Here is a 23,578-nt window from a genome sequence, read left to right on the forward strand (position 1 = left end):
GAGATCAAATATATAGCCTGTTGCAAGAATGAGGCAGGACCTAAAATCACATTTAACACTGTGGAATCTGGAACTAGCTTGTACATGGAGAAATAGTCACGATTCAGTCCTACAGCGTCTTGTCAGAAGTAAGCGCCATTGAGTTTGAAGGGGCTTGTTGGAGTGTAGCCTTGGATACCTTCCTTTGCTCTGTTTCCTCTACATGTTGCCTTGTGTGCCTTTTAAATATCCGAACAGAGAATGTATAATGGTGAAGAAAGTTCTCGGCCAGACTGTGTCCTTCACTTGCATGAAGTGTTTATGGGGCTAGTTTTCTAGGTCACTTTCAAAGCATTCCACATATAATTTGTCTCCTTGGTCCTCGCAGCAGCCAGTTAAGGCAAGTCAGTATTATTTACTATGTCCTCCTCTGTCTTCTTCTTCTTCTTCTTCTTCTTCTTCTTCTTCTTCTTCTTCTTCTTCTTCTTCTTCTTCTTCTTCTTCTTCTTCTTCTATCACTCGTAGCCGAGTAAGATTGTCTTCCATAAACACGGTTTTAACAATAGTATAACTAAGGCTTGAGGGCACTCTAGATTATCAGCAAGTTTACCCCTAGAGTGTGATTATGAACAGGGTCTCTGCAGTTCACACACCCTCCCTTAGCGACTTTACCAGCTGTCTTGGCATAGATGCTTAATTTTTATTAACGGGAGAAATTGGTCTGTTTCTTCCTATTCCTTGTCTAAATCAGATCCTGCTGTTTAAAAACTGAATAACTGATTAAACTCTAAAAAGAGTTTAATAACTCTTTTAAGAGGAGTTCTGCACATTGTATAGAATGAAGTGGTAGAATTATGGGCTGTTTTGTTAATCATTTGTTGGGTTTAGATCCCACCCTTCCTCCCAAAGGAGGGTAGCATTACCAGGTGTATTGGTGATTGGGGGGGGGAGGTGTACCACATTTTCCCATGTAAAAACACTATAACTCCCTCATTCAAATATCACTTCAGCTACGAATTCTGTAGGCAGCTACGAACGCTGAGTCTCAATTCCCATCTGAATCGGTGGGATAAGGTATGCTTTGCATGTAAAAAGGTCATAGGCTCAGTCCCAAATTAAAGGATGCCACATAGCAGGGCTTGAGCAAGACTTTAACCTAGTCTTGGGATAGCTGTTAGCTGATTTTTTTAAGCATAGTCCAGGGATAGATATCCTGTTCCCCTCCTGATGTTGTTGGGGACCAACTCCCTTTATACCTGATCATCCGCCATGCTGGGTGAAGTCTAATGGGAGTTGGGAGTCCAACAACTGGAAGACCACAGGCTCCTCATCCCTGATACAGTCAGTGCTGAGCCTGAATAATTGATCTAATGATGTAAGGCAACTTGTTCTGAAGGTGCGTCTCCACCCCCATTGTTCAGCCCCACACACTGAGGTCCAGCTCCGAGGGCCTTCTGGTGGTTCCCTCACTGTGAGAAGTAAGGTTACAGGGAACCGGGCAGTGGGCCTTTTCGGTAGTCGTGCCCGCCATGTGGAATGCCTTCCTGTCAAATGTCAAGGAAATAAACATCTATCTGACTTTTAGAAGACACCTGAAGGCAGCCCTGTACAGGGAAGTTTTTAATGGTTGATGTTTTATTGTGTTTTTCATATTTTGGGGGATACGCCCAGAGTGGCTGGGCCAACCCAGTCAGAGGGGCGGCAAAGAAATAATTAATAATAATAATAATTATTATTATTATTATTTGTAGGAAGTATACAGAAGCGACACTTATCTCCCCTGAATTTCTTACTATTCTAACCTCTGGCATGTTTTCTAGGCCATTTAGTCAAATGAAATGTAGGTGCGCCATAAATGGCCTTGCAGACAGGTGAACTCTTAATGTTGCTGAGCAAGTGTTGTACATGTATGAATCTGTCAATGGAGTTAGTATTGTTATCATTAATACAAGTCGCATCTTGTATTTCAGAATAGGCACCTACCCAAAAGTTGCCTCCCGGATCTTTAAATGAGGTCACTGTGTAAAAGCACTGGAGTTTCTTTTGAAATTGCTTGGGGTATCATTTAATCAAAATATCTGTTGAACCTAAAAAAGAAGAAACAACTTAAGTTGATGGAAGGCAAATGTTGGGTAGTATCTCTTCTAGGTGCACAGAAAATATGTATAGTGAGATTCAGGCAAGCACAGACTTAGAATCATAGAATCATAGAGTTGGAAGAGACCACAAGGGCCATCCAGTCCAACCCCCTGCCAAGCAGGAAACACTATCAAAGCATTCTTGACATATGCCTGTCAAGCCTCTGCTTAAAGACCTCCAAAGAAGGAGACTCCACCACACTCCTTGCTAGCAAATTCCACTGCCGAACAGCTCTTACTGTCAGGAAGTTCTTCCTAATGTTTAGGTGGAATCTTCTTTCTTGTAGTTTGAATCCATTGCTCCGTGTCCGCTTCTCTGGAGCAGCAGAAAACAATTTTTCACCCTCCTCTATATGACATCCTTTTATATATTTGAACATGGCTATCATATCATCCCTTAACCTTCTCTTCTCCAGGCTAAACATACCCAGCTCCCTAAGCCTTTCCTCATAAGGCATCGTTTCCAGGCCTTTTCTAGAGCAAACCTTAATTCATATTTAACAATATTACCCCAGCCTTTTCTAGAGCAAACCTTACCCCAGCCTTTATATTATTATATAAAGTATTATATAAAGTATATATTATAATGTTACCCCAGCCTTTTCTAGAGCAAACCTTAATTCATATTTAACAACCCCCCCACAAAGCCCTGTTTCTCGCACACGGAGCCAATGAACTGGTGTGATATTAATCCTAGTCCTTGATAGTATTGGCTACATATGGATATAGTTTTATTTTACACCAGGGATGGGGCGAACCTGTGTCCCTCCAGATGTTTTTGAACTCTTAGCTCCCATCAGGCGCAGAATACATGGCCAATGGTCAGCGATATTGGGAGTTGTTCTCCAAAACTTCTGAAGAGCACAATCTTCAGGTTTATCATCTCTGATATGTACCATGCCCAGATTAATAATAATAATAATAATAATAATTTTATTATTTATTTGTACCCCACCCATCTGGCTGTGTTTCCCCAGCCACTCTGGGCAGCTTCCAAGAAAGATTTAAAATACATTAACATTTCACAGATTAAAAACTTCCCTGAACAGGGCTGCCTTCAGATGTCTTCTGAATGTCAGATAGTTATTTATCTCTTTGACATCTGATGGGAGGGCATTCCACAGGGAGGGTGCCACTACCGAGAAGGCCCTCTACCTGGTTCCCAGTAGCTTTGCTTCTCACAGTGAGGGAACTGCCAGAAGGCCCTCAGCACTGGACCTCAGTGTCCGGGCAGAACGATGAGGGAGGAGACGCTCCTTTAGTTTATAAACTAACTCCTTTTTGTAAGCAGTGGGTGACTCTGGTAAATTGGTGACACTTTCATTTGGATTCCGGATGCCCAAAGCCAAAAAATAATTTAGGGGAGTTGCTTTATTTAAAAGGTACCGATATCCAGCCCAATATTATGTTCTGTACAATCCTCTACACATCTATTCAGAAGCAAGTCCCACAGAGTTCAGTGGGATTGACTTCCACACATAAGTGCTGCAGCTGTTTAAAACTGCACATAAGCCTGGATGTAAGCTTCACTGAACTACTTGCAAAGGATTGGGCTGCATGTCCCATTGATTCCAATGAGAGGATGTAACACATTTTATAATGCAATCATATTCACATTCATCATGTTTTCTTGTTGCTGACCTAATACAGCATTGCCAAATCTACAACATAAGCAATAGCATCCGTAAATCAGGGTTGGTTGGTTGGTTGGTTTTCTAAAGCAACATGGACTCATTTCAAACAACTGCTTTTGTTTGTGGTGTTGTTACTAACCACAATAGTTTACATTCCTTACGTATTTATAGCATTTAGTCCGTTTATGACTGATTCAAAGGTCCTTCAGATCTGTATAGCAAATCAAGATCTTCATCTAAAACTTCAGCTTTTTCTTGTTACTTGAGTTTATGTTTCTGGTTTCTCATTCTTCTACTTGAAAAATTTGGATTCTCTGGAATAAGTCATGTGGAAGAGTGTTTTTCAACCAGCGCTGCAGTATTGTTCCTTATGTTTTGTAAAAGGGCACTACCACAATATAAAGCACAGGGGAGAAAGCAAGAGCCCTGCCTACAAGCCTCGTCTTGAGCAGGCCTGCACAGCTTGTGAATCAGCAAGCCAAACAGAACACGCCAGACATGTATTGTGGATGTCTAGTAAAGTTCATTTTTGTACTCTGTGATCTATGTAGTTAAGCTAGGGGGCGCCTGTAGGCACCGGTGTAGCTGCCAGTGCCTTTTATGGTGTCTGCAAGAGTCAGCAAATCTCTTCTCCAGAATCCGCGGAGAGGCTGTTTGCAACTAATAAAACAGAACAAACCCACCACCAATGCACTGTTATTGCATCAAGGTTACTTGCAATCTGTTATTGCAGAGCACAGCCACAATAAAACCTTTTGCAGGCGTAAAACCGTATTGAAAGCTGGGTCTTGCAGGTCTGCCCCAATGGCATCGTGAGCGCAAGTACTTGTGAATTAACAATAAAAAGAATTTATGGAAGGGCCCAAATAGTCACACACAAGGAAAGGGAAGAGACTGAATGACAAGATCAACATTTATCTTAATGTTATTTGTGTATATGATTCATGCTTTCATATGAGATAAGCTCAGTGTGAACACTTATGCTACTTTTCATGGAAGCGGGTTTCTGAGTGACTCGGCAACAAAACACTTCAGTTTCCTTGAATGATTTGTTCTAACCAAGTAAGAACATACCCTTGGCCGGGTACTGCTTGGTTTACAATCAACTTCTGCTTGAATGTTGAAACGGGCTTTGAACATTAACCTTTCCACCTATTGTGTGTGCTTCAGCCCTTGTGAACAAGACAAAGCAAGAGCTGAACTCTGATCTTCAGTACTGTTCTTTGGTTTGTCTGAGTGTTTTTCCTTCCCCAGCTGCTGAGAACAGTTTGACTAGTTTCATTTTATTTTGGGAACATGCAACCTCTGCCCTTACCAAGACTGCTGGGATGCAATACACTTTCGTTGCTAAGGGCTATACCTAAGATCAAACATAGCTTCAAATAGATTGGCTCAGATCTCAGTAGCTACTTCATATGCTAGCGAAGAGCCTACTTGTTGCTTTTGTCTGTGATTTATCTTTGGCTAGAGAAAGCTGTAGAGACCAACATGGGAGAGACATGTTTTATTGCAGCTTGGACAGATGAAGGTGTCTAGTTTCACTGTTAGATGCACCATGGCATTTCTTCTCTCTGCGCTCCTCCCAGCGGTCATTACTGCTCTGGTCACTGTTGTGGACACACAACCTGACTCTCCAGGCACTGTGGTCATCTGCAAGGGATTCCCATATGGCGGGGTTAATGTTGCTAGCCTTCATATCACATTTGCAGACATCTTTATAACGCAGAGTCAGTCTGCCAACAGGCCTGGTCTCTGAAGCCAGCTCTCTGTAGCACATCCTTGGGGATCCTGCCATGTTCCATTCTTTGTACATGACCAAGCCATTGTATAAATCCCTGAGACAGAAGTGTGAACATGCCGGGAAGGTGGGCTTGGAAGAGCACATCTTTGAGCCTCTGTCCTGCCATGTGATGCTCCATATCTTCCTGACACAACACATATGGAAGTCATTGAGAATTTGCTTCTGGCAGGTGTAAGTAGCCCATGACTCATTTCCATAAACCAGAATGCTCAACATGCAAGCCTCGTAGATCTTGCATCCTGACCCAAGATTTATTTCAGACGATTTACTGGAATTCAACCACAGAATTAAGTACCCAGAAAACCTCTTTAAGTGAAGATATTATTTGTTCTTGAGGCTGTCTTGGAAATTGGAGAGGTGGGGATGGCTAGTGAGATGGAAGCTATATATAAATTAACGAAACACATAAATACGAGCAGCAGAAGCATATTAAATGGCAAATTTTGCACAATTTATTCAGACTACAGTGGAGATGGTGAAGGTTTTATAATGTGCAGTATTGTATTGGTTAACTTAGGATGCAACACAGTGTATTCACAGCTCCCCTAAGGGGGAGAAGTCCTTTAACCAGGACAGTCGTTCCCAAACCCCCCCCCCCCCCGATGCGCATGCGCGCACACACAAAAACCACATGAAAACTTATTGGACCACTTAATGACATTTTCTACCTGTTGTAGCAATTGTAATGCACTGTGCTAGACACTGTGTTTCTGAACTGTATTTTATTGTGTCTTTTACTTCTTACAACAAATTGAATTCCACAGAATTCAAAATGTAGATGAATACAATAAAATAAAGTATGAGAAACAAAAGTAATATGATTTTGTACTGTTTTTAATATGCTGTACTGTTTTTAATATTCGGTTGGAAGCCGCCCAGAGTGGCTGGGGAAACCCAGCCAGATGGGCGGGGTATAAATAATTTATTATTATTATTATTATTAAAAATCAATATATTTAGTGTGATGGATATGTCGTCTCCAAATCCACAGGCATGTTGCTCTGGGCCGCCGGTAGCCTGTTGACCAATTTGGGAACCTCTGAACTTAATTAACTAAGAATTAATGCCCCTTAATTCTTCCCTATTGGAACTAGCTAGGAGTAATTATAATTGACCTGGGATAGAAATGCTAGATCTTCTTGTGGTATGGGAGGTGTGTTATTTATGGCATGGCGTAGCTTTATATTCCACATTTTCCTGAGGGCTGAGGATAACTCATCGCAATATAATTTCATGGGTCATTATTTATTACTGTTATTATTTATTAAATGTATATACTACCCACAGGTCTTGGCGGGGGGGGGGGGGGACAGTTCACAAGATAAAATCGGAATATAAATAAAAACATGAAATACACAACCAAAATAAAAAAAGCAATGCCCTCCCAAGTCCTTAAAGGATCAGTTAAAAAAAGAATGACTCCCCGGGAAAAGTGCTAATAATAATAATAATAATAATAATAATAATAATAATAATAATAATAATAATAATAATAATAAATAGTTCTTGCAGCAGTTGCCTCTTTTAGAGCCTTTGCTCTGTTGCTATTCGCAGGTGATTGCAAACCCCCCCCCCAAAAAAACCCAACTACTTCACCTGCTACTAATTTCTGATAATCAAATAGCTCTTGTTAACATGGGCAGAAATAAGCTTGCTAATTTCTTTTCATGTATTTATCGCGCCGGTTTTCGAAGACGGATCGCGTTGCTCTGCCGGCCTCCCCCTCTTCCACCCGGGGCTCCTCTTCACGCCCCTCCCAGGCTTGCCTCAGGCAGGGGAAGGGACTAGGCCGAGAAGCCTCCGGGGGTTCCTATGGCAACCGGAAAACACCCCGCGAGCGGGACGCGGAGAGACGAAGGCCGCTTCGTTCTGGGCGCAGGGGTAAAAAGGGACGGGAGGGTGCCGAGGGGAAGGGAGGCTCCGAGGAGGGGGAAGCTGCCGCCACTGTACTCGGGGGGCGCAGAAACGCGGACGGGAATATGGTAGAACCTGTGCACGCATTTATTGGAACATTCACACGTGTGCGCCCACAGAAAGAGGTTCTGTGTGTTTGGTGACGCTTCCTAACTTTCAGGTGGGGCTTCTTTGGCCTTCTCCTTGGTGACGAAGGGCTCCTCCAGACGGGTGGCTTATTTGGCATTCTCCCATATTTGTTTGCTGTTGAAGGCGCATTCCCTGTTTGTGGAGAGGTTACCGTAGATTACCTGGTACCACAGCGAGTGTTTTCTGCTCCCCACCCACCAACCCTGCTTTCCCGTACTGTATATATTTCCATCACTTTCCGTACAGCAAAAAAGTCAGCTCTTTTGGAGAAGTGCAGGGTATTTGGGGTGTGGGTGTGTAAAACTGCCAAACCAACTAATTACACAATTTGAATTTGCCAGTGCTGTATGTGATTGAATCCCGCCTTAAATAGCAGTAGTCTGGAAGCACCCATGACTCGCTTTTAAATCCTGATTTACCCTGACCTGGGAAAGTCCCTTTGACGTTTTGAAAAAAAAACCTATAGTCTTCGCCAACTGTCTAAAAGTAATTAAAGAGAGAACCACGCAGGCCTCTCTCATAAAATGTTTTACTTTACTGTAAAAGTCTTGGCACTGCCACTGAAAAGCCCCCCCCCCCCTGGTTTGTGTTTTCCTACCTAGTGGCAGAGAAAAATATAGGGCATGTGCTCTGAAGCTGATCCTAATGTTTGAGCAAATACATTTGGGGAGGTATCATGTGCCAATGTTATTCCAACCCTTATTCCCCAAAAGAGAGAACTTGGAATGGAGGTCAGAAATACACTGGTTGCTAATGGAAGCAGCTTAATACCGAACTAGTATGACCTGATCTATTGGCCCGGGTAATAATCTGTCAGATTCCTTTCAACCAGTACCAGTTACAGGTAGGTAGCCGTGTTGGTCTGCCGTAGTTGAAACAAAATAAAAATAAAAATAAAAAAATTCCGGTAGCACCTTAGAGACCAACTAAGTTTGTCATTGGTATGAGCTTTCGCATACCAATGACAAACTTAGTTGGTCTCTAAGGTGCTATTGGAAGGATTTCTTAATTTTTTTTATTTTGTTCCTTTTAACCAGCTGAAGTTTCCAAACCACCTGCAAAGGCAGGTCCACATATAGAGTACATTGCTGCAATCCAATCTAAATGCGACTGTTATTAAGCACTTAATATGCAATCTAGAAGACATGTCAATGAAGCCACTTTTATCTTCATTTAAACAAATTAACGCTGGCTTGTTGTTGTTTTTTCAAATCCAATTTTGTTACTTTGTAAATTAGGGCAGCAGTTTGTAAACTACATCGCCTGAAGCATTCTTATTCAAGGCCAGCCCACCTGTGAACCAAGGTGGTTCTGCCTCAGGTGGCAGGATGTATTGGGGCAGCAGATCCGTCCTCCAAGGAATGCAATGGACGCTGCCGCTGGTGCACTCCTTTGAGGCCGGATCTGCCACCTTCTCGGCAGTTCCCCCCCCCCCCCCAGCAACCTCTCGGAGAACAGGAGGCACAGCTGGTGTCCTCCTGTTGCATGGTAAAAAATGCCTATTTTCTGAGTTAGGCCAATAAAACTCAGAGACAAGAGGAGTTAGGAGTCCATTTTGTTTATTGCAAAGCAATAAGGTTATAGTCTAATCTTTTTGCAAAACTGCAACCCCGCCCAATGTGGGACAGAGGAATTTATAACATTTCAGACAAAGGATTTTGATTTACCCAATCACATAAATCATTACATCATTGTATATTTAATATTCATCATTACCTCATTTCATATTTAATATGCATGTGCAATAAGCATCACTAACTAAACTTTGATTCTCACCGTGATATGTTACATATTGTTAGTTTACATGCATGGGAACCTGTGTTACGTGTGGATGTAACAACTTATGTTCTAGTTTATGAATTGCTTCTTTGTGATTGACGTATTACGGTAGCTGACCTTCTATCCCAGTAGGGACGGCTTCTTGCTGAATCATCAGTTTCTTTAAAGCATCAGGTTACCATAACTCTTCTAAAATAAGCATATTCCAAGATTTATAGAGCTTTACATTATCATCTTAATTGTGGCCCTTTGGGCCCCTGCTACACTCCCAGCCCTAGGCAGGAAATGGTGGGGGCTACCCTCTGTTTTCCCCTGGGTGCTGCACCTGCCTGGTTCAAAATGGGCCCTTTTCTCCCTGCCACAACTGCTTTTGATAACCACTTCAACCATTGAGTAAGGTTGATTTGATTCCCCCACCCTACCCTAGTTCCCGATGTAGATCCTTATTTCACCCTTGTTCCTGGTGTAGATCTTCACTTGCCCCTTCTGCCATGGCACCATTTTGTGGTTCACCTCAGGTGCCAAAGTGTCTTGGGCCCCCCCTGCTCTTAAATCTGTGAAGAAGCACCAAGGATAGATAGAGAAGGGGGCTTGTGCAATACCATTTCTGTCCATCTTTTTGAAAAGGTTCCATTTTGCTTCTCCGACAATGTACTTATGTGTGTTTGAATGAAAATCGGTACTGTATAGAAGGCAACCACTATTTTCCCGACGTTGTTCTTCATTTATTGCACATACGGTAATTACCGTAGTTTTCATAAAGTCAGGAAAATGAGCGATAAACCCTTATTCTGGTCCATTGGCTCTTTGTATAGGATAATCCAGGTCCAAGCATTTTTCTGCAATGGAAATTAAATCCTCCAAAAGCCAACAAAAGCGTGGGTAAGTCTGTAAATTGAAAAATACAAGTATATAAAAGTAGCAGCTGTTTTGGCATGCGACCACCAATGTGCCTGTCATTTTCAGACCCAGAAGAGGGCGGAAAGGGGCAGGGGTGTAATGGGCTGGGCTGGGCCGGGCTGGGCTGGGCCGGGCTGGGCTTATGTATCTGGAGCACAGGTGGGAAGTTGCCTGTACCTAAAAGATAACGAACAGCCTGATTCTATGCATTTTTACTCAGAGGTAAGCTCTTTGTATTCTGTGGGCCTTACTCCTGGGTAAGTGTGTAAGCCCCATTAAACTTACCGGAAATTACTCCTGAGTAAATACCCAGAGAATCAAGATGTATGAGAGCCTTTAACTTCCAGTGCATCACTTCTGCATGATATAGTGGAAGCGAGCCATTTTCAAGTTGAGTGTATATTACAAAGAGTTTAGATTATGTTACTATCTATTATTGAAACCATTGTAAACAATGCTTTTCTTTATCAAAGCCACCGGCATTTATTACCTCCTGCTGGTTTCCCTCCTTGCAGGGGGCATTCTACTTTTGCTTCCCCCCCCATGTTTTCTGCATAAACTATATATAAGTCTTGTGTGATAGTTTAGTTTGTCAATATCTCACCTAAATTATGAAATGTAAAATAGTAAGTCCAGACAGTTATCATCACTGACATTTTTGACACCTGATCAATTTGACACCTGGTTATAGCCAAAATATCTTGTATAATTTTTTTTTAATGAGGGAAGTTCAAAAAAAATGCAAAACTAATGAATTGCTAATTGTTTGAATGATATATCTTAAAATATATTATTTGAAGGAAACATTCAAGACAGTCACAATCTAAAACAGATGCTGTCGTAGAATTATACCTCAGTGAGGAATATGAAAAAGCAAGTAAAGCAGCAAGGATTATTCAGAGAGCCTGGAAAAGATTTCTGGTAAGTTGGAAGTACTACTTCTATACATTTCCTCACAAGAATCTGCTTCTGGGGTTTCTCTAGTATGAGTTGGGTTTTTTGGTTTTGGTTTTAATTTTCTGTGGTTTTCTAGATCATAGCTTATAACTATAATCAACGTTGTAACTCCAAGGAACAATGGTAAATGTTTATCTGTGTTTTTGTATTTTGATCTGTAAGCTGCCTTGAGTCTCGGTCTGGGGAAAAGGCAGGATATAAAAAAATCAATTAATTAAAATGAAATAACCACCTTATTGGTGATTTAGCACATGGACTGCACTTTAGCTTGTCAGCCTGGTATTCCTGTACCTGACGGTCAAATTATTACCATATACTAGGTGTGAGGAACCTTCAGATGCTGCTGAACTGGAACTGGCAAGCATGGCCAGTCTTCAGGAGTGATGGGAGTCTGAGGCGACCCATCGCATTTTGCCACCTGAGGCAAAATGGGAATGTGCTGTTCCCTGCCCCACCTCACTGGTGTGCCTCCACCACTTCTCGGCAATAGCAAGAGCTTCCCACTGCTGAGCAGCAGTGTTTTGCTAGGTGTGGCTGCTCGTCTTCTCTACCTCATGGGTAGAGAAGACAAGCGGCAATGATGTGCTCTGGAAGGGGGCGGAGCACTGCCTCTTGCGCTTCCACCATCTGAAGTGGGTGCTTCACGCTGCCTCATGGATGGGCTGGCTCTGATAGAAGTTTGAAGTTCAGTGACATCTGGAGGGCCAAAGGTTTCCCATGCCTGCTTTATTTTATAGCCCGCTGTATGAAAGCAATTAATGTGTCATTTCTGAAATAGAAGTACCGTAGCATCCGATGGGCTTTTTGAGGAGAATTAGAGCTGTGGGGAGGGAGAAGAGTCTTAGTCAGGCACCCCCAAACTGTGGCTCTCCAGGTGTTTTGGCCTACAACTCCCATGATCCCTAGCTAAGAGGACCAGTGGTCAGGGATGATGGGAATTGTAGTCCAAAACATCTGGAGGGCCAAAGTTTGGGGATGCCTGGTCTTAGTCCTTCCTCTCCTTTCATGGTCCCAGAGACATCTAATAAGCACTCCAGCTGATTTTAGTTCCAAACCCCCAAATGGTACAAAAATGTTACAAAACTGGCTGGAATGGGGCAGGGCAGAATGGGGTGTTTGCAGACTTTTTCAATGGTGTTTCAAATATACACAATTTCACTTAAATGCACAGTGCCTTGGAATGTCACCTCCACATAAATTGGGAGCTGCCTGTATTGCATATCACTGCAACTCAGGAGAAAAACCCTCTTGTGATGAGTTGACAAAGTAAAGCATAAGGTGGGGAGAAACCACAAAAGGAAAGGAACAAGCCACAAGAATTGGGGCAAGATGAAGCATTGAGGAGGGAAAACCAAACATGATTACAAGTTCCTCCAAATAGAAGTCATATGCTTGGATGAGAGTGTGTGTCTGTGCAACTGCCTATAAATATGTGTCACAAAGAGGCACTAGTCAGTGGTAAAGTACCCTGGGTTGCCATTGCCTCTCATAACCTGAAGTTCATGCAGGATCTTTTCAGAAAAAGCATTAAACAAGGACAAGGTCTTCTTGAAGCAGTTGTCCAGTGAGACCATTTACATCAGTCTTGTCTGCTCTGGCTAACAGCAGTTCTCCAGGGGCGCAGGTGGGACCCCCTCCCCCATCAACTGCAACCTAGGAGACTGCCTTATATTGAGTCAGACCATTGATCCATCTAGCTCAGTGTTTAGTCCACACAGCAGCTCCCCAGGGGCATTTAGACAGTGATCTTTCTCAGCCTTACTTGAAGATGCTAGGGATTGAATTTGGGACTGTCTGCATGCAGAGTGTGTGCTCTGCTAAGGAGTCCCAGCCCTTCCTTAAGCTGTTTGGAACAGAGAAAGCTACTTGATTCTATAAAGCAAGAGGAGAAGAAGAGCCCACAATTTCTTGGCAAGATGTATTGGCCTTTGAACTTTTTTTTTAATTATTCACAAACTATAATGGTGGTGGTGGTAGTAGTAGTAACAACAACAACAACAACAACAACAACAACAATAATAATAATAAATAATTTTCTTGTATCCTGCCCATCTGACTGGGTTACCCCAATAACAACTGTATTTATCTCTTGTGGCCAGGATATTGGTGTGTTTGACTACTATAAAGAACTAATTTCCTTTAGAATATGCGGAGAACCTTCTCATCTGATGAGGTTCATTGATCCTAAAGAGGTAAGAGTTAGATTGAAGAGGATCGTTGTTTTAACTTCACTGTTTCACTACTATTTATCGAATTGCATAATAGTATTTATACATTACCCTCTTGCAGAACATTGGGGTGGGGGTGGGGGAGTACAACCACATAAAAATACTTAAAAGCAATAGATAGCAATTATTAAAATGGCTGGCTACTCAAGAGACGTTTTAGAGAGCTACATACTGTAGACCTGTTGGGAGTAAATTATAATACCAATAATTAACTGCATCTATGAAGAAGGCTGATTGCCGAAGAATTGATGCTTTTGAATTATGGTGTTGAAGGAGACTCTTGAGAGTCCCATGGACTGCTAGAAGATCAAACCTATCCATTCTGAAGGAAATCAGCCCTGAGTGCTCACTGGAAGGACAGATCCTGAAGCTGAAGCTCCAATACTTTGGCCACATCATGAGAAGAGAAGACTCCCTGGAAAAGACCCTGATGTTGGGAAAGATGGAGGGCACAAGGAGAAGGGGACGACAGAGGACGAGATGGTTGGACAGTGTTCTCGAAGCTACGAACATGAGTTTGACCAAACTGTGGGAGGCAGTGGAAGACAGGAGTGCCTGGCGTGCTCTGGTCCATGGGTTGGACATGAATAAACGACTAAACAACAACAATTACTATGAAACACCCAGCTTTAACTCCAGTAGACACATTTAATGTGCTTTAACATCACAATCCTATATGTATTGCTATATATATCCTATGTATTCCTGCACTGCAGGGGGTTGGACTGGATGCCCTTCTCTTCCAGCTCTACAATTCTATGATTCTCTGAATCTTTGTATGTGCAATGGAGCTTACCTCCAGGTATGTAGGTACAGAATTGCAGCCTTAGTGTGCTGAAAGTGAGTTTTGCAAATCGGTGTTTTCAAACTTGTTTGCCTACCTGCCTGTCCTCCTTTTTCCCCCCTGCCTCATCTTGCTAGCCATAGTTTTGATACCTCCATGAGGAAGTCAGTTTATATAATTTTAGATTAATTGTTCCAGCCAAATTTCTGCAGGTAATTGGGTGTAGGATTGCAGCCTTGGTGTGCTATAAACTAGGTTTGCAAATAATTATTGTTAACTGGCTAGAACAGCAGCAACAACAAAGCAAAGCAGTAATCCTATTTAAGAGAAATAGGAAGCTACCGGTAAACAGAGATTGGACATATCTGGTCTCTTAACAAACAAGATGCCATAATTATTTTCTTTTGGTTATAGGCAGGATTTATAGATGCTGCAGCAGGGATTCATATAAGATTCAGACTAGGTGGGGTAAGTATAACTTAAATTAGGGGTGGGGCATCTCAGGCCCAGGAACCAAATGCAGTCTTCCAGATTTCTCTGCTTGGCAATCTCCCTGGGTCACCCCGTTTCTTCCCAGACTTGTTTTTCATGACACCTCCAGTGTTTTCACCTGCCTGGAATGTATTCTTGAACTCTGCTAATGCCACTTGCCTGTCTGGATGGAGAAGAGTATGGCAATCCTTGTGCAATCCTGCACAAAGATAAAATTGTGGTCCGTTGCTCTACCCACCACTGGCATATGGCCCTAGGAAGATTGCTGTGAATGGAATGCAGCCCACCAGGCTGAAAAGCACTCCCCACCCTTGGTTTAGATGAATGTCAAAAGTGCAAATGATACCTAAACATCTTGCATAATTTATATTGCATATTTTGAAGTCTCTTAAATGTAAATTAATAAAATTGAGATTTTCAGACTCTAGTACTCTCCCTAGAATAGGAATCTTCATCTACATGGAAAGCTAATACACCAGGGAGAAGGATTTTAGTCTAGCAATTAAATGGTACAACCTGGGAAAATGAGTCCTACATGTTATTTCTGCTCATTTGAATTAAATACCTGTAAAAATTGCTTTCTGTTCTTCGGTCTGTAAAATGCAAATGATAATGACTTCCTTCATAGGCCCTAAATATAAGTTTTAGGGAAATGCAGAATCCAGTTTGCTTCCAGTTCTGAGAGGAACTCAAATTAAGGGCCATTTACTACAATCAACAGAGAATTAAAAAAATAACAATAACACATTGTTTTTAAATGCAGTAGTCAATAATCAAGTTTCTCATTTTAAAATTGAATATCTCTCTGCAGGTGAAGTTTCCTCCATGCATATATTACAAGATATTTACCCACAGACCTGTTGTGGATCTATGTGCAAACAGTCCCAAAAACTACGCAAAGCTAGCAGCCAAGGCAAGGCAACAACGAAGGTTCCAGGAAGCAAGCTTCGACGATCACAGGGACTGGTACCAACGCATAGAGAATAATGGCTGGAGACTCCTTTCCAATAGGGTAAAGCCTTTTCATCTGCTGCATCATTCTCAAATGCCAGCAGAGCTAATTTGTATTACATGACAAGGTGCCTCGTGGTGCTAATATACCTGAAGGAGCGTCTCCACCCCCATTGTTCAGACCAGACAGATTTGAGTTTCCTGCAGCTAGTAGCAAGTTCAACAGAATGTGGAGTGCAAATAGGGTACCACATGTATACCTCTGGTACACTAACAGATTCTAATGTGGCAGTGGCAGCAGCAATGCTTTTATTTATAAAGATATTTACATACAGTACTGCCAACCCATACAGAACATCAAAGCGATGTACAACCGTATATAAAAGTATAATGAAACATAAAACACCATAGAAACAAATAGGGAAAAGCTGTCATTAAAATGACTGGCTAACCAAGAAACAGCTGCATAGACATGTCAGCATAAAAATATCTTCAAAGAGATGCTTGAAAGTCAATAGTGAGGCTGCTATTAGTAAGCTGCTTCCTTCCTAGGAACTCTAAGAGCCCCAAATTAGGAAGTGCCTGGGGTGGCTTAATTAAGTTGTAGACAAGAGCAGGAGGGGGGTTCTTGTGCTGGTTTGCATACCTGAGGAGGATGGCAGTATGAATCGGTGTCGGCAAATGCCAACTATTTTTCGCCCTGCATGTCTAAGCCCTTGGTTCCCATGTTTTACCAGGCAGCATGGATCTTTCTGGAGTCAAGAGACTACCAGGACACTTAAGTTGACAGCAAGGCTAAACTCTCTGGTAGCATCCTCCATCCTCTGTATTACAACAAACACAACCATTCTCTGATGTTCCTCTGTCCTTGCAAGCAGCTTTCAGTTAAGCAGAGCATGGGCAAGTAGAACTGAAGCACATTGATTTTATTTTTATTTTGCTCCACTACAAAACAAGAAGGGGAGAGGCAAGGAAGTTATGTTTTGGTGGCTGTGCAGGAACAGCAATATCCTCTGCAGAGCTGTGTGTGACCAGGAAATTCATGTAGAGACAATGGCATAAATGGAGAAGGAAGGAAGTTAGCATTGACAAGGGTCAGAAAATTATTACGCATTTGTAACAGTTTGTGAAAAAATGTGTTTCAGTTTTGGAAGGACATGGACCCCTTAACTGCTAAAGACAACATCCGAATAAAGGAATTCCACTACTGCAAGGTGCAAAAGAAACAAGTTGTAGAAAGAAAAAGAAAAAGAAGAAAAATAGAGTGGCTGAAAAAAATGTGAGCTGCTGCAGTTTGAAGTGCTGTACTGTTTTAATTTTACCTTCTGAATAATTTTACTATTCATACAGTTGTCGTGATAAAGGCCTCCTCCTTCAGGCACTATATTCATTGGCCAACTAGACACAGTTTGCTATAAATCATTGGTTAAAAAGTTCCATCACTTTTGCTGGCTCATTTCGGCCCCACCAAGCCCAAAGCATCCTGCCAGCCAAGTATGGTGGCCTTCTGGGATCTTAATAAAACACCCATGTTTACTGTGTTGGAAAATGCCTGAAATGGAAAAACAGACAGCAGGTTATGCACTTTGAAGCCACAATTGTTGTGCTGCTGATTAAACTTCTGAAAATCAGCGATTTAAAGAACAGCATGGGGATTTTACAACACAGAGGTTTTACAACACAGCCCTGTTTGGCTCTTGGAACCTCTGCTTTTTGGAGGTTTGAAAAGCAATGATGGGGAGGGAGAAAGGCTTTCCATCCAATGGAAACTGCTTCACCCTCCCTGAGCAAGTAGCGTTCCCACTGCTGATCAGCTGATGGGCAGGTGCAAGCACATCTTGCTCCAGCAAAGGATGTACTAGCAGCTCACTGTAAGCTCCCAGTTGCTCCTTACGAACCCATTACCCAGTATGACATAGGGTGAGTAGGTGTGGCTGCCCTAAAATGGCACCGTGGGCCAAATGGGAAGGTCTAGTGGGCTAAGTTTGACCTGCAGGCTAAGTTTGAACTGCATCATGCCCTTGAGATCTTTTTTTTTTTGCTACAAAAAGGTAATGCTGTGTTATAAATGTGCTGCAGAGCCAAAGCCAGTCAGTAGCCTTTAGTGAAATGAAGCAAACACAGAAAAATGATTTGCCATGCACGTGGGGAATTGTAGATCTGCATGAGTTTTCAATCCCCATGTGGCTGTGTTTCTTGTAGGAGTTGTGCCCCAATTCCTCTGTTAATTGCAAGTGGCACAGGGCACACTGCTTTGTGGTTGTCCCTGCAATTATTGCTGCCCTGTCTGACAGATTGGATTTATTGTGCAAATTGCTTGATCTTTGATCTCTTGTATTTGCATGGCTGTAACACTATGGTCGCGTTTGCACAACACAGTATGCCAAGATTTGGTTTAATGTGTCATCTGAACCCAGGCTCATGGTTAAGGTCTATCCTCCGTACCATGAGCTGCACGCAACCTAATTGCAAAATACCGGTTATCCATAAGCTTTTAAAACACTATGTTTGTGTGCATTTTTTAAAAAAGCAACCCTTGTTACATCTTAGTTTAAAATGCCACCTCTACTTAATAACATTATACCAGCTAATGATGAAAATGCATAAATAGTAAGTTTTGTGACATGTTAAAAACCAACACATTTATTATGGTATATGTTTTCATGGACTGTAGCCCACTTCATCAGTTGCATGAAGTGTAATCCTAAATTGGCAAGTGTTTATAACAGGCATAGGGAAATGAGCTCAGAGGGAAACTACATGCAAAATGAAGGGACACCGGTTTATCAAAAGGTGATCAGTTGACAAGACTGTGCTGGTGATAACACAACCCTCCCCCCCTCCCCCCGGGCCTCGGTGTCACATGTAGTGTGAGAAACATCTGCACTTTCCATTCAAGCAGCAGGTGACAGAATTGAATTGCCTGATAAATTTTAATTCAGCAGTTTCATACTGGAACTTCCTTTTAAAGTTCCTTTGTTCCAGGACGGCTGTCTTAGGATCCAATATAGAGGTGTCCTGAGAAGTTTAAACTACTTCTTGTTAGTTTCTAGGTATTAACATGAACTTTCAATGTTCAGAGAGTAGCAGAAAACTAACAACCTACTAGGGTGTTTACATTGTCATGAACGCTGCCTTGTTGGTGGTTCACTGTAAATTATTATTTTGCTTTTAGGCAGTTGTCACTGTCTGCCCTTTTTGCATTAAATCTCCCTCTAACCCCCTTTTCCATTCATGTATATGCTAACTGGTTTAGAATTGCATTTCATGCATATGAAGATTTGATGCCATAGTTAATGCATTAGCCTTTAAGGTACCACAGGAGAGTTATTTTTGCTACCCCTCTGTAAAATGAAAACGTCTGCTCCCGTTTCCTAGGTACTTTGGCGAAAGCCTGCAAGCTAAAACTGAGGACAAAAATGCAACACTATTAATTCAAAGAGCAGCAGAAGGGTTAATCAACACTCTGGAAGATGAAGGGATAGATAACATAATGGAATGGGAAGTGGATGAATTGCTGAAATGGACAAATGCACTCAACTACGAAGAGTAATCCTTAATTTGACCTTTTATTCTTCTTCCAAGTCTTAATTATTTATTGTCAAAAAGGCCGCTCTTATTTTTAAATATCCAGGTTGTGTGTTAATGGCAGCATAATGTCATTTTATCATACTACATATATTTCAAAGCATTAAGCCATTCTAGGAAAAAAATTCTGCTAACCTCTGTTCCATTTTATTGAATGGGCTTTGTTGTCCCTAGGTATGTTAAGGAATGGAAAGAAATTGGAACAAGCAGGATTTCCAGCTGCCTCCAAGGTAAAGGACCTCTGCCTCTTTCTGGCAAATCTCCATGTGATTTTCCACCATGCGAGACCCAATTGACACACAGTGCTGGGAGAATAGCTGTGTTGCATTTTTCTTCAAGAATCTTCATTAAGCGTTTGCACAGTAGAAATTGTAGCATGCACCTGCATTTCACAGGTTGCTTTAAAATTCATTCTCTGAATTTCATGCAACATGTTAATGCCTAAATTTCAGAGGTATTGAAGAATGTGTGCCTTGACCTTTAAAGAACATTGCTTAGAGAATTGTTGCTTAGATTATTTGCATCTTCAGTAACCTCACTGTTGCCATATGGTAAAGAGAAAACAGTTCTGTCCCAGTTAAAAAGTGAAGTATGGAATTTGAGGGAATTTTGTGGCATTGTACCAATTAAGGGTGTTAACTAGTTCAAAAGGTGTTTGTTTTTTCTAGTTATGTTTGCTGTTCTGCTTTGGTTATATTTTTCAAAATGTTATAACTGACATTATTGCCACCATATTACTACTGAGACAGTGTGACTGTTCTGCAATTCTGTATAAATGCAGAAAAAGTGCAGCTTGGCAGCAGGCAAGGAATCTTAACAGCATGTAAAACCTAAAGTAATTCTATAAGGCTACTCAGAATTTCATAGCAGAGTTGAAATTTGAATGGGGTACATCCCAACTAATAGCTCTTACTACAGTAACTGCTGTTTAGCATCATATACGAATAGACTTCTGAACACAACGTTCAATTTGAAATAGTTATTTAAAATGCATTTCTTAAATTTCAATTCTAATCTTTAGGTTTCCAGTTTACTGACAAACCAGTCATCCCTTTCGAATCTAAAGAGATACCAAACACCATCAAGCAGCTAGTAGAGTCGCATATGCATTCGGATAAAAAGAGTTAGCACAAACTAAGCACCTTGTACATTTGAAGATAATACTTCAGTGGCAAAACTCACATCTCTACAAGCAGCAGCTACAGCGGCATCAAAATAAAGCTTCAGGAGACAGATAGCAACAAACAAGCTGGATGTAGAAAGATAAGTATCTATCTTTGTGTACTTGTGTATTTCGCAGCCTTATTTGTCCTGGCACATTAACACAAAACCCAAACGTTTTTTTAAGTCAAACCTTATTCCATTGTTGTGGTGAAGCACATTGAATAAAGGAGTTGCTTCTGGAAATGCAGATAATGTTTTAAACTTGTACGTCTACTAGCTGAAAGTGCCTGGTGTTGCCCAGACATTCTAAGGACTCCCAAAATAGTGAGATGTATGAATAGGGAGTAATTTGTTTCAGAGCAGAGCATAACAGACCTGCCCCCACTCCCTGCAATCCAGGGGACCTGACCCAGATCTGTGTCAGGTCTCCTTGGTCCCCCCATTGTCATCTCACCCCGCCCAGCAACATCACTGTCCATGTCTTCACTTGGTGTGGCTCAGGCCCCAGATGTACCCACCAACGCCATCTTGTCCCACTCTATGGTTGCCGTTGCTGCATCGTTGGAAACTTGCCTCACTCGCCACTGCCACCTTGCCAAAAAAAATCCCAACTCCTGCATCAGTGGTTGCCATTGCTTCTTGGGCCATAACTGATGGTGAGAAACTGACCAACCACTGGCACTGAGATAACATGGGTGGGAAGTAACTAGTCCTGCCCCCCCCCCAAGTCCTGGGGATCTCTGTGGCCTCAGGCACGCGCTTTTCAGTTCTGCTACCCTAGCATATTCATCTATAGTGGGCAGAGACAGGAAACAAACTAAAGTGACAGATTCTGCCCAAGGAGCAGGGTGCACTTCCTGCCTTCAGTCACATATCATCATATCTAGGATGTGTGATCCTCCCAGAGAAGCAGACCCCCTACAGGTAGCAGGCTTCACATGGTCAAAAAGCAAAGTGGACCTGTTTGAAAGCTGTCTTCCAAACAGCCGTGGGTTGCTCTTTCACACTCTACCCGCAAAGCCCTGGATTGCTCCAGGTTGGCCTGACCTGGGGCAAGCCATGGTTGGCTTGACCGGACCGTATCAAAGCCCAGCTATGCCTTAATCAGCCCTTTTGTCAAATCTGATGCACAGCCCTATTAGTTCCATGGCAAATATTAAAAGCATTGCAGTTTTGAAAGGTTCTGCCTGCCATCTTGATTCAAAATTGTGTTTGATATCCAAAAATAAAGCAGTGCCTACTCTTCACTTTGGGGAACTATCATGCCAAATCAGAAGCATCCAGATAAGCCCAGCCATCTGGATTAATTATTGTGCCCAACAGTATCCAAACTGTTTCGGCCACACATTATCCGGCATGGGAGAAAGCTGTAACTTCCTGTTTTGTCCACTGAAATATTGGTAATGGCCATTTCCACTAACAAAAGAAAGATAAATCAACTTTTGTTTATTTATGGATCACATTTCTGCCATCAACAAACTCAAGGCAAGGGTACATATGGTTGCTTTGATAAGGCAGACTGGTTGTGCAGATACACAGGTGCCCAGAGAGGAGATGGCAACGGCAACTGCTTTGCTCTTCCTCCAGTCTTACCCTTGCTGCACTGTGTGGAGCTAACCCATGGTTTGCCTCATTCCAGACGAAGTGTAACCTATGACCAATATTTGTTCATGGTTAGCAGTTCGTGGTTTGTCTGGAGACCAACCCCATGCTCCCATATGGATGCCACTGTGGCTCAGCTCACAGCAGTAAGACTAAAGGAGTAAAGTAGTCACAATCTCCCTCTGCTCTGGGAGTACTGTTCTAAACCATGGTTTGGCTTACTACTCACGTTTTTCTATACTATTTTTATTCTCTTACAGGACAAATGTAAAAGAGGTTTTGGAGACAATACTTGTCTATAACAGCATAGCTTTATTTCACATACAAGAGTTTTGTCACTAGCTTTTGAGCTCTATACCAGACTAGATTTTTTGTCAGGATCCGGTGGATGTTATTACCCATTTTGTAGTGAATCAATACTCCAAAAGCACAGACTGAAATACCAAGTACATATACAAATTGTTTCCTTCCATGTGAACATGGCAAACACATGCCAGAAACTATTACTGAAAGGTAAAATACATAGTTTCCTATATCTTAAACTTACTTAGTAAGTTTATATTCATTTATAGTGCCCCTTTAGCTTTCCCTCCCAAGGATTACATAATCAGCGGTGGGGACAAAAGAAAGAGCAACTTAACATTTTTAAAACAGTAACACAACCATTAGAAATTGAATGCATGTTGTTTAAACACAAAATATTGGGTAAAGCCACTATTTCCATGATAGAAAACAGGTTTAAAAAATCATTTTTCACATGGTAAGATTTTGCTAGCTAAGAGTAGCAAAAATAACTGAATTCTTCAGTTTTCAAAAATATATTATCAGCATTTACAAAAGCCAAAAACTATTCTACAATGAATAGCTAATAGGTCTATTTTCTTAAGCCAAATAATTGTAGCCATTAATAACAGTAATCTATTGCGAGTTTACACTGTGCGTATGATTCTTAATTCTTCTATGTATTTTTCTTCCCAGTTTTGATATGGAGCCTTGTTTTCGGCAATGTACTTGTCAAGCTTTAAGTCCGATGTATAAAGCATAACATTTCAGTTTCTTGTCTCCAAGTTTAAAGCAATTGGCAACTTTGTGCACCTTCCATATGCCATAGATCAGGGACTTCTAAATGTTACATAGTTATCTAGCATGGATAGTGATCATGGTTGGCACACACTTGTAGCCTCCTGCCAGTGTTGTGGCGCCTTCTTGGTGAAGTACATTGCATAGCGGCAAAACAAGGGGACCACTGTGTGCATTCCGCTGTCAGTTCTGATGATTTTAAATACAGCAGGAACAAAGTTCTCTTGCATTGCAGCAACATTTTCTACTCATTAAGACCAACCCCACATTTTCACACCCAGGCTTTCCACCCCGGAAAGAGGCGGCTGAGATTCTTTGGGTCCATAGCTTGCTGTATGAGAAGGTTCACCTGACCTCCTACACTGAGCACTATCCCCTCTTCCACACCTTTAAGCTTCTCCTGAAGTCGCATCAGAACACGCTCTGCCACTTTATTAAACGTCTGGTTATCACTGTTG

The 23,578-nt window shown here is 41.8% G+C and overlaps 2 protein-coding genes across 9 annotated transcripts in view; one reads left to right on the forward strand and one right to left on the reverse strand.

Annotated features, from left to right (window-relative positions):
- Positions 1-13: 13 nt before the first annotated feature.
- C4H11orf65 (chromosome 4 C11orf65 homolog) lies at positions 14-23,095 on the forward strand. Of its 7 annotated transcripts, none has more exons than XM_088668331.1 (10): positions 14-128; positions 10,190-10,256; positions 11,075-11,195; positions 13,331-13,423; positions 14,658-14,711; positions 15,547-15,747; positions 16,832-16,965; positions 19,065-19,235; positions 19,449-19,504; positions 20,296-23,095. In XM_088668331.1, the coding sequence occupies exons 2-10, from the start codon at positions 10,219-10,221 to the stop codon at positions 20,400-20,402; spliced, it is 975 nt and encodes a 324-aa protein (XP_088524457.1). In that variant the 5' UTR covers positions 14-128; positions 10,190-10,218; the 3' UTR covers positions 20,403-23,095. The 7 variants fall into 7 exon arrangements, with proteins under 7 accessions (XP_088524457.1, XP_088524459.1, XP_060129827.2 ...); XM_060273843.2 differs by lacking the exon at positions 14-128 and adding an exon at positions 7,345-7,433; XM_035115424.3 differs by lacking the exon at positions 14-128 and adding an exon at positions 7,381-7,626.
- The window catches only part of ATM (ATM serine/threonine kinase), a 54,202-nt gene continuing 52,956 nt past the window's right edge, over positions 22,333-23,578 (reverse strand). For both annotated transcript variants that reach the window (XM_035114953.3, XM_035114954.3), the window contains exon 63: positions 22,333-23,572. In XM_035114953.3, the coding sequence (XP_034970844.3) occupies positions 23,392-23,572 (181 nt within the window). In that variant the 3' untranslated portion in view covers positions 22,333-23,391. The remainder of the gene's footprint in view (positions 23,573-23,578) is intronic.

The sequence above is a fragment of the Zootoca vivipara genome, chromosome 4, assembly GCF_965207765.1.
Source record: "Zootoca vivipara chromosome 4, rZooViv2.hap1.1, whole genome shotgun sequence".
NCBI classification, from domain to species: Eukaryota; Metazoa; Chordata; class Lepidosauria; order Squamata; family Lacertidae; genus Zootoca; species Zootoca vivipara.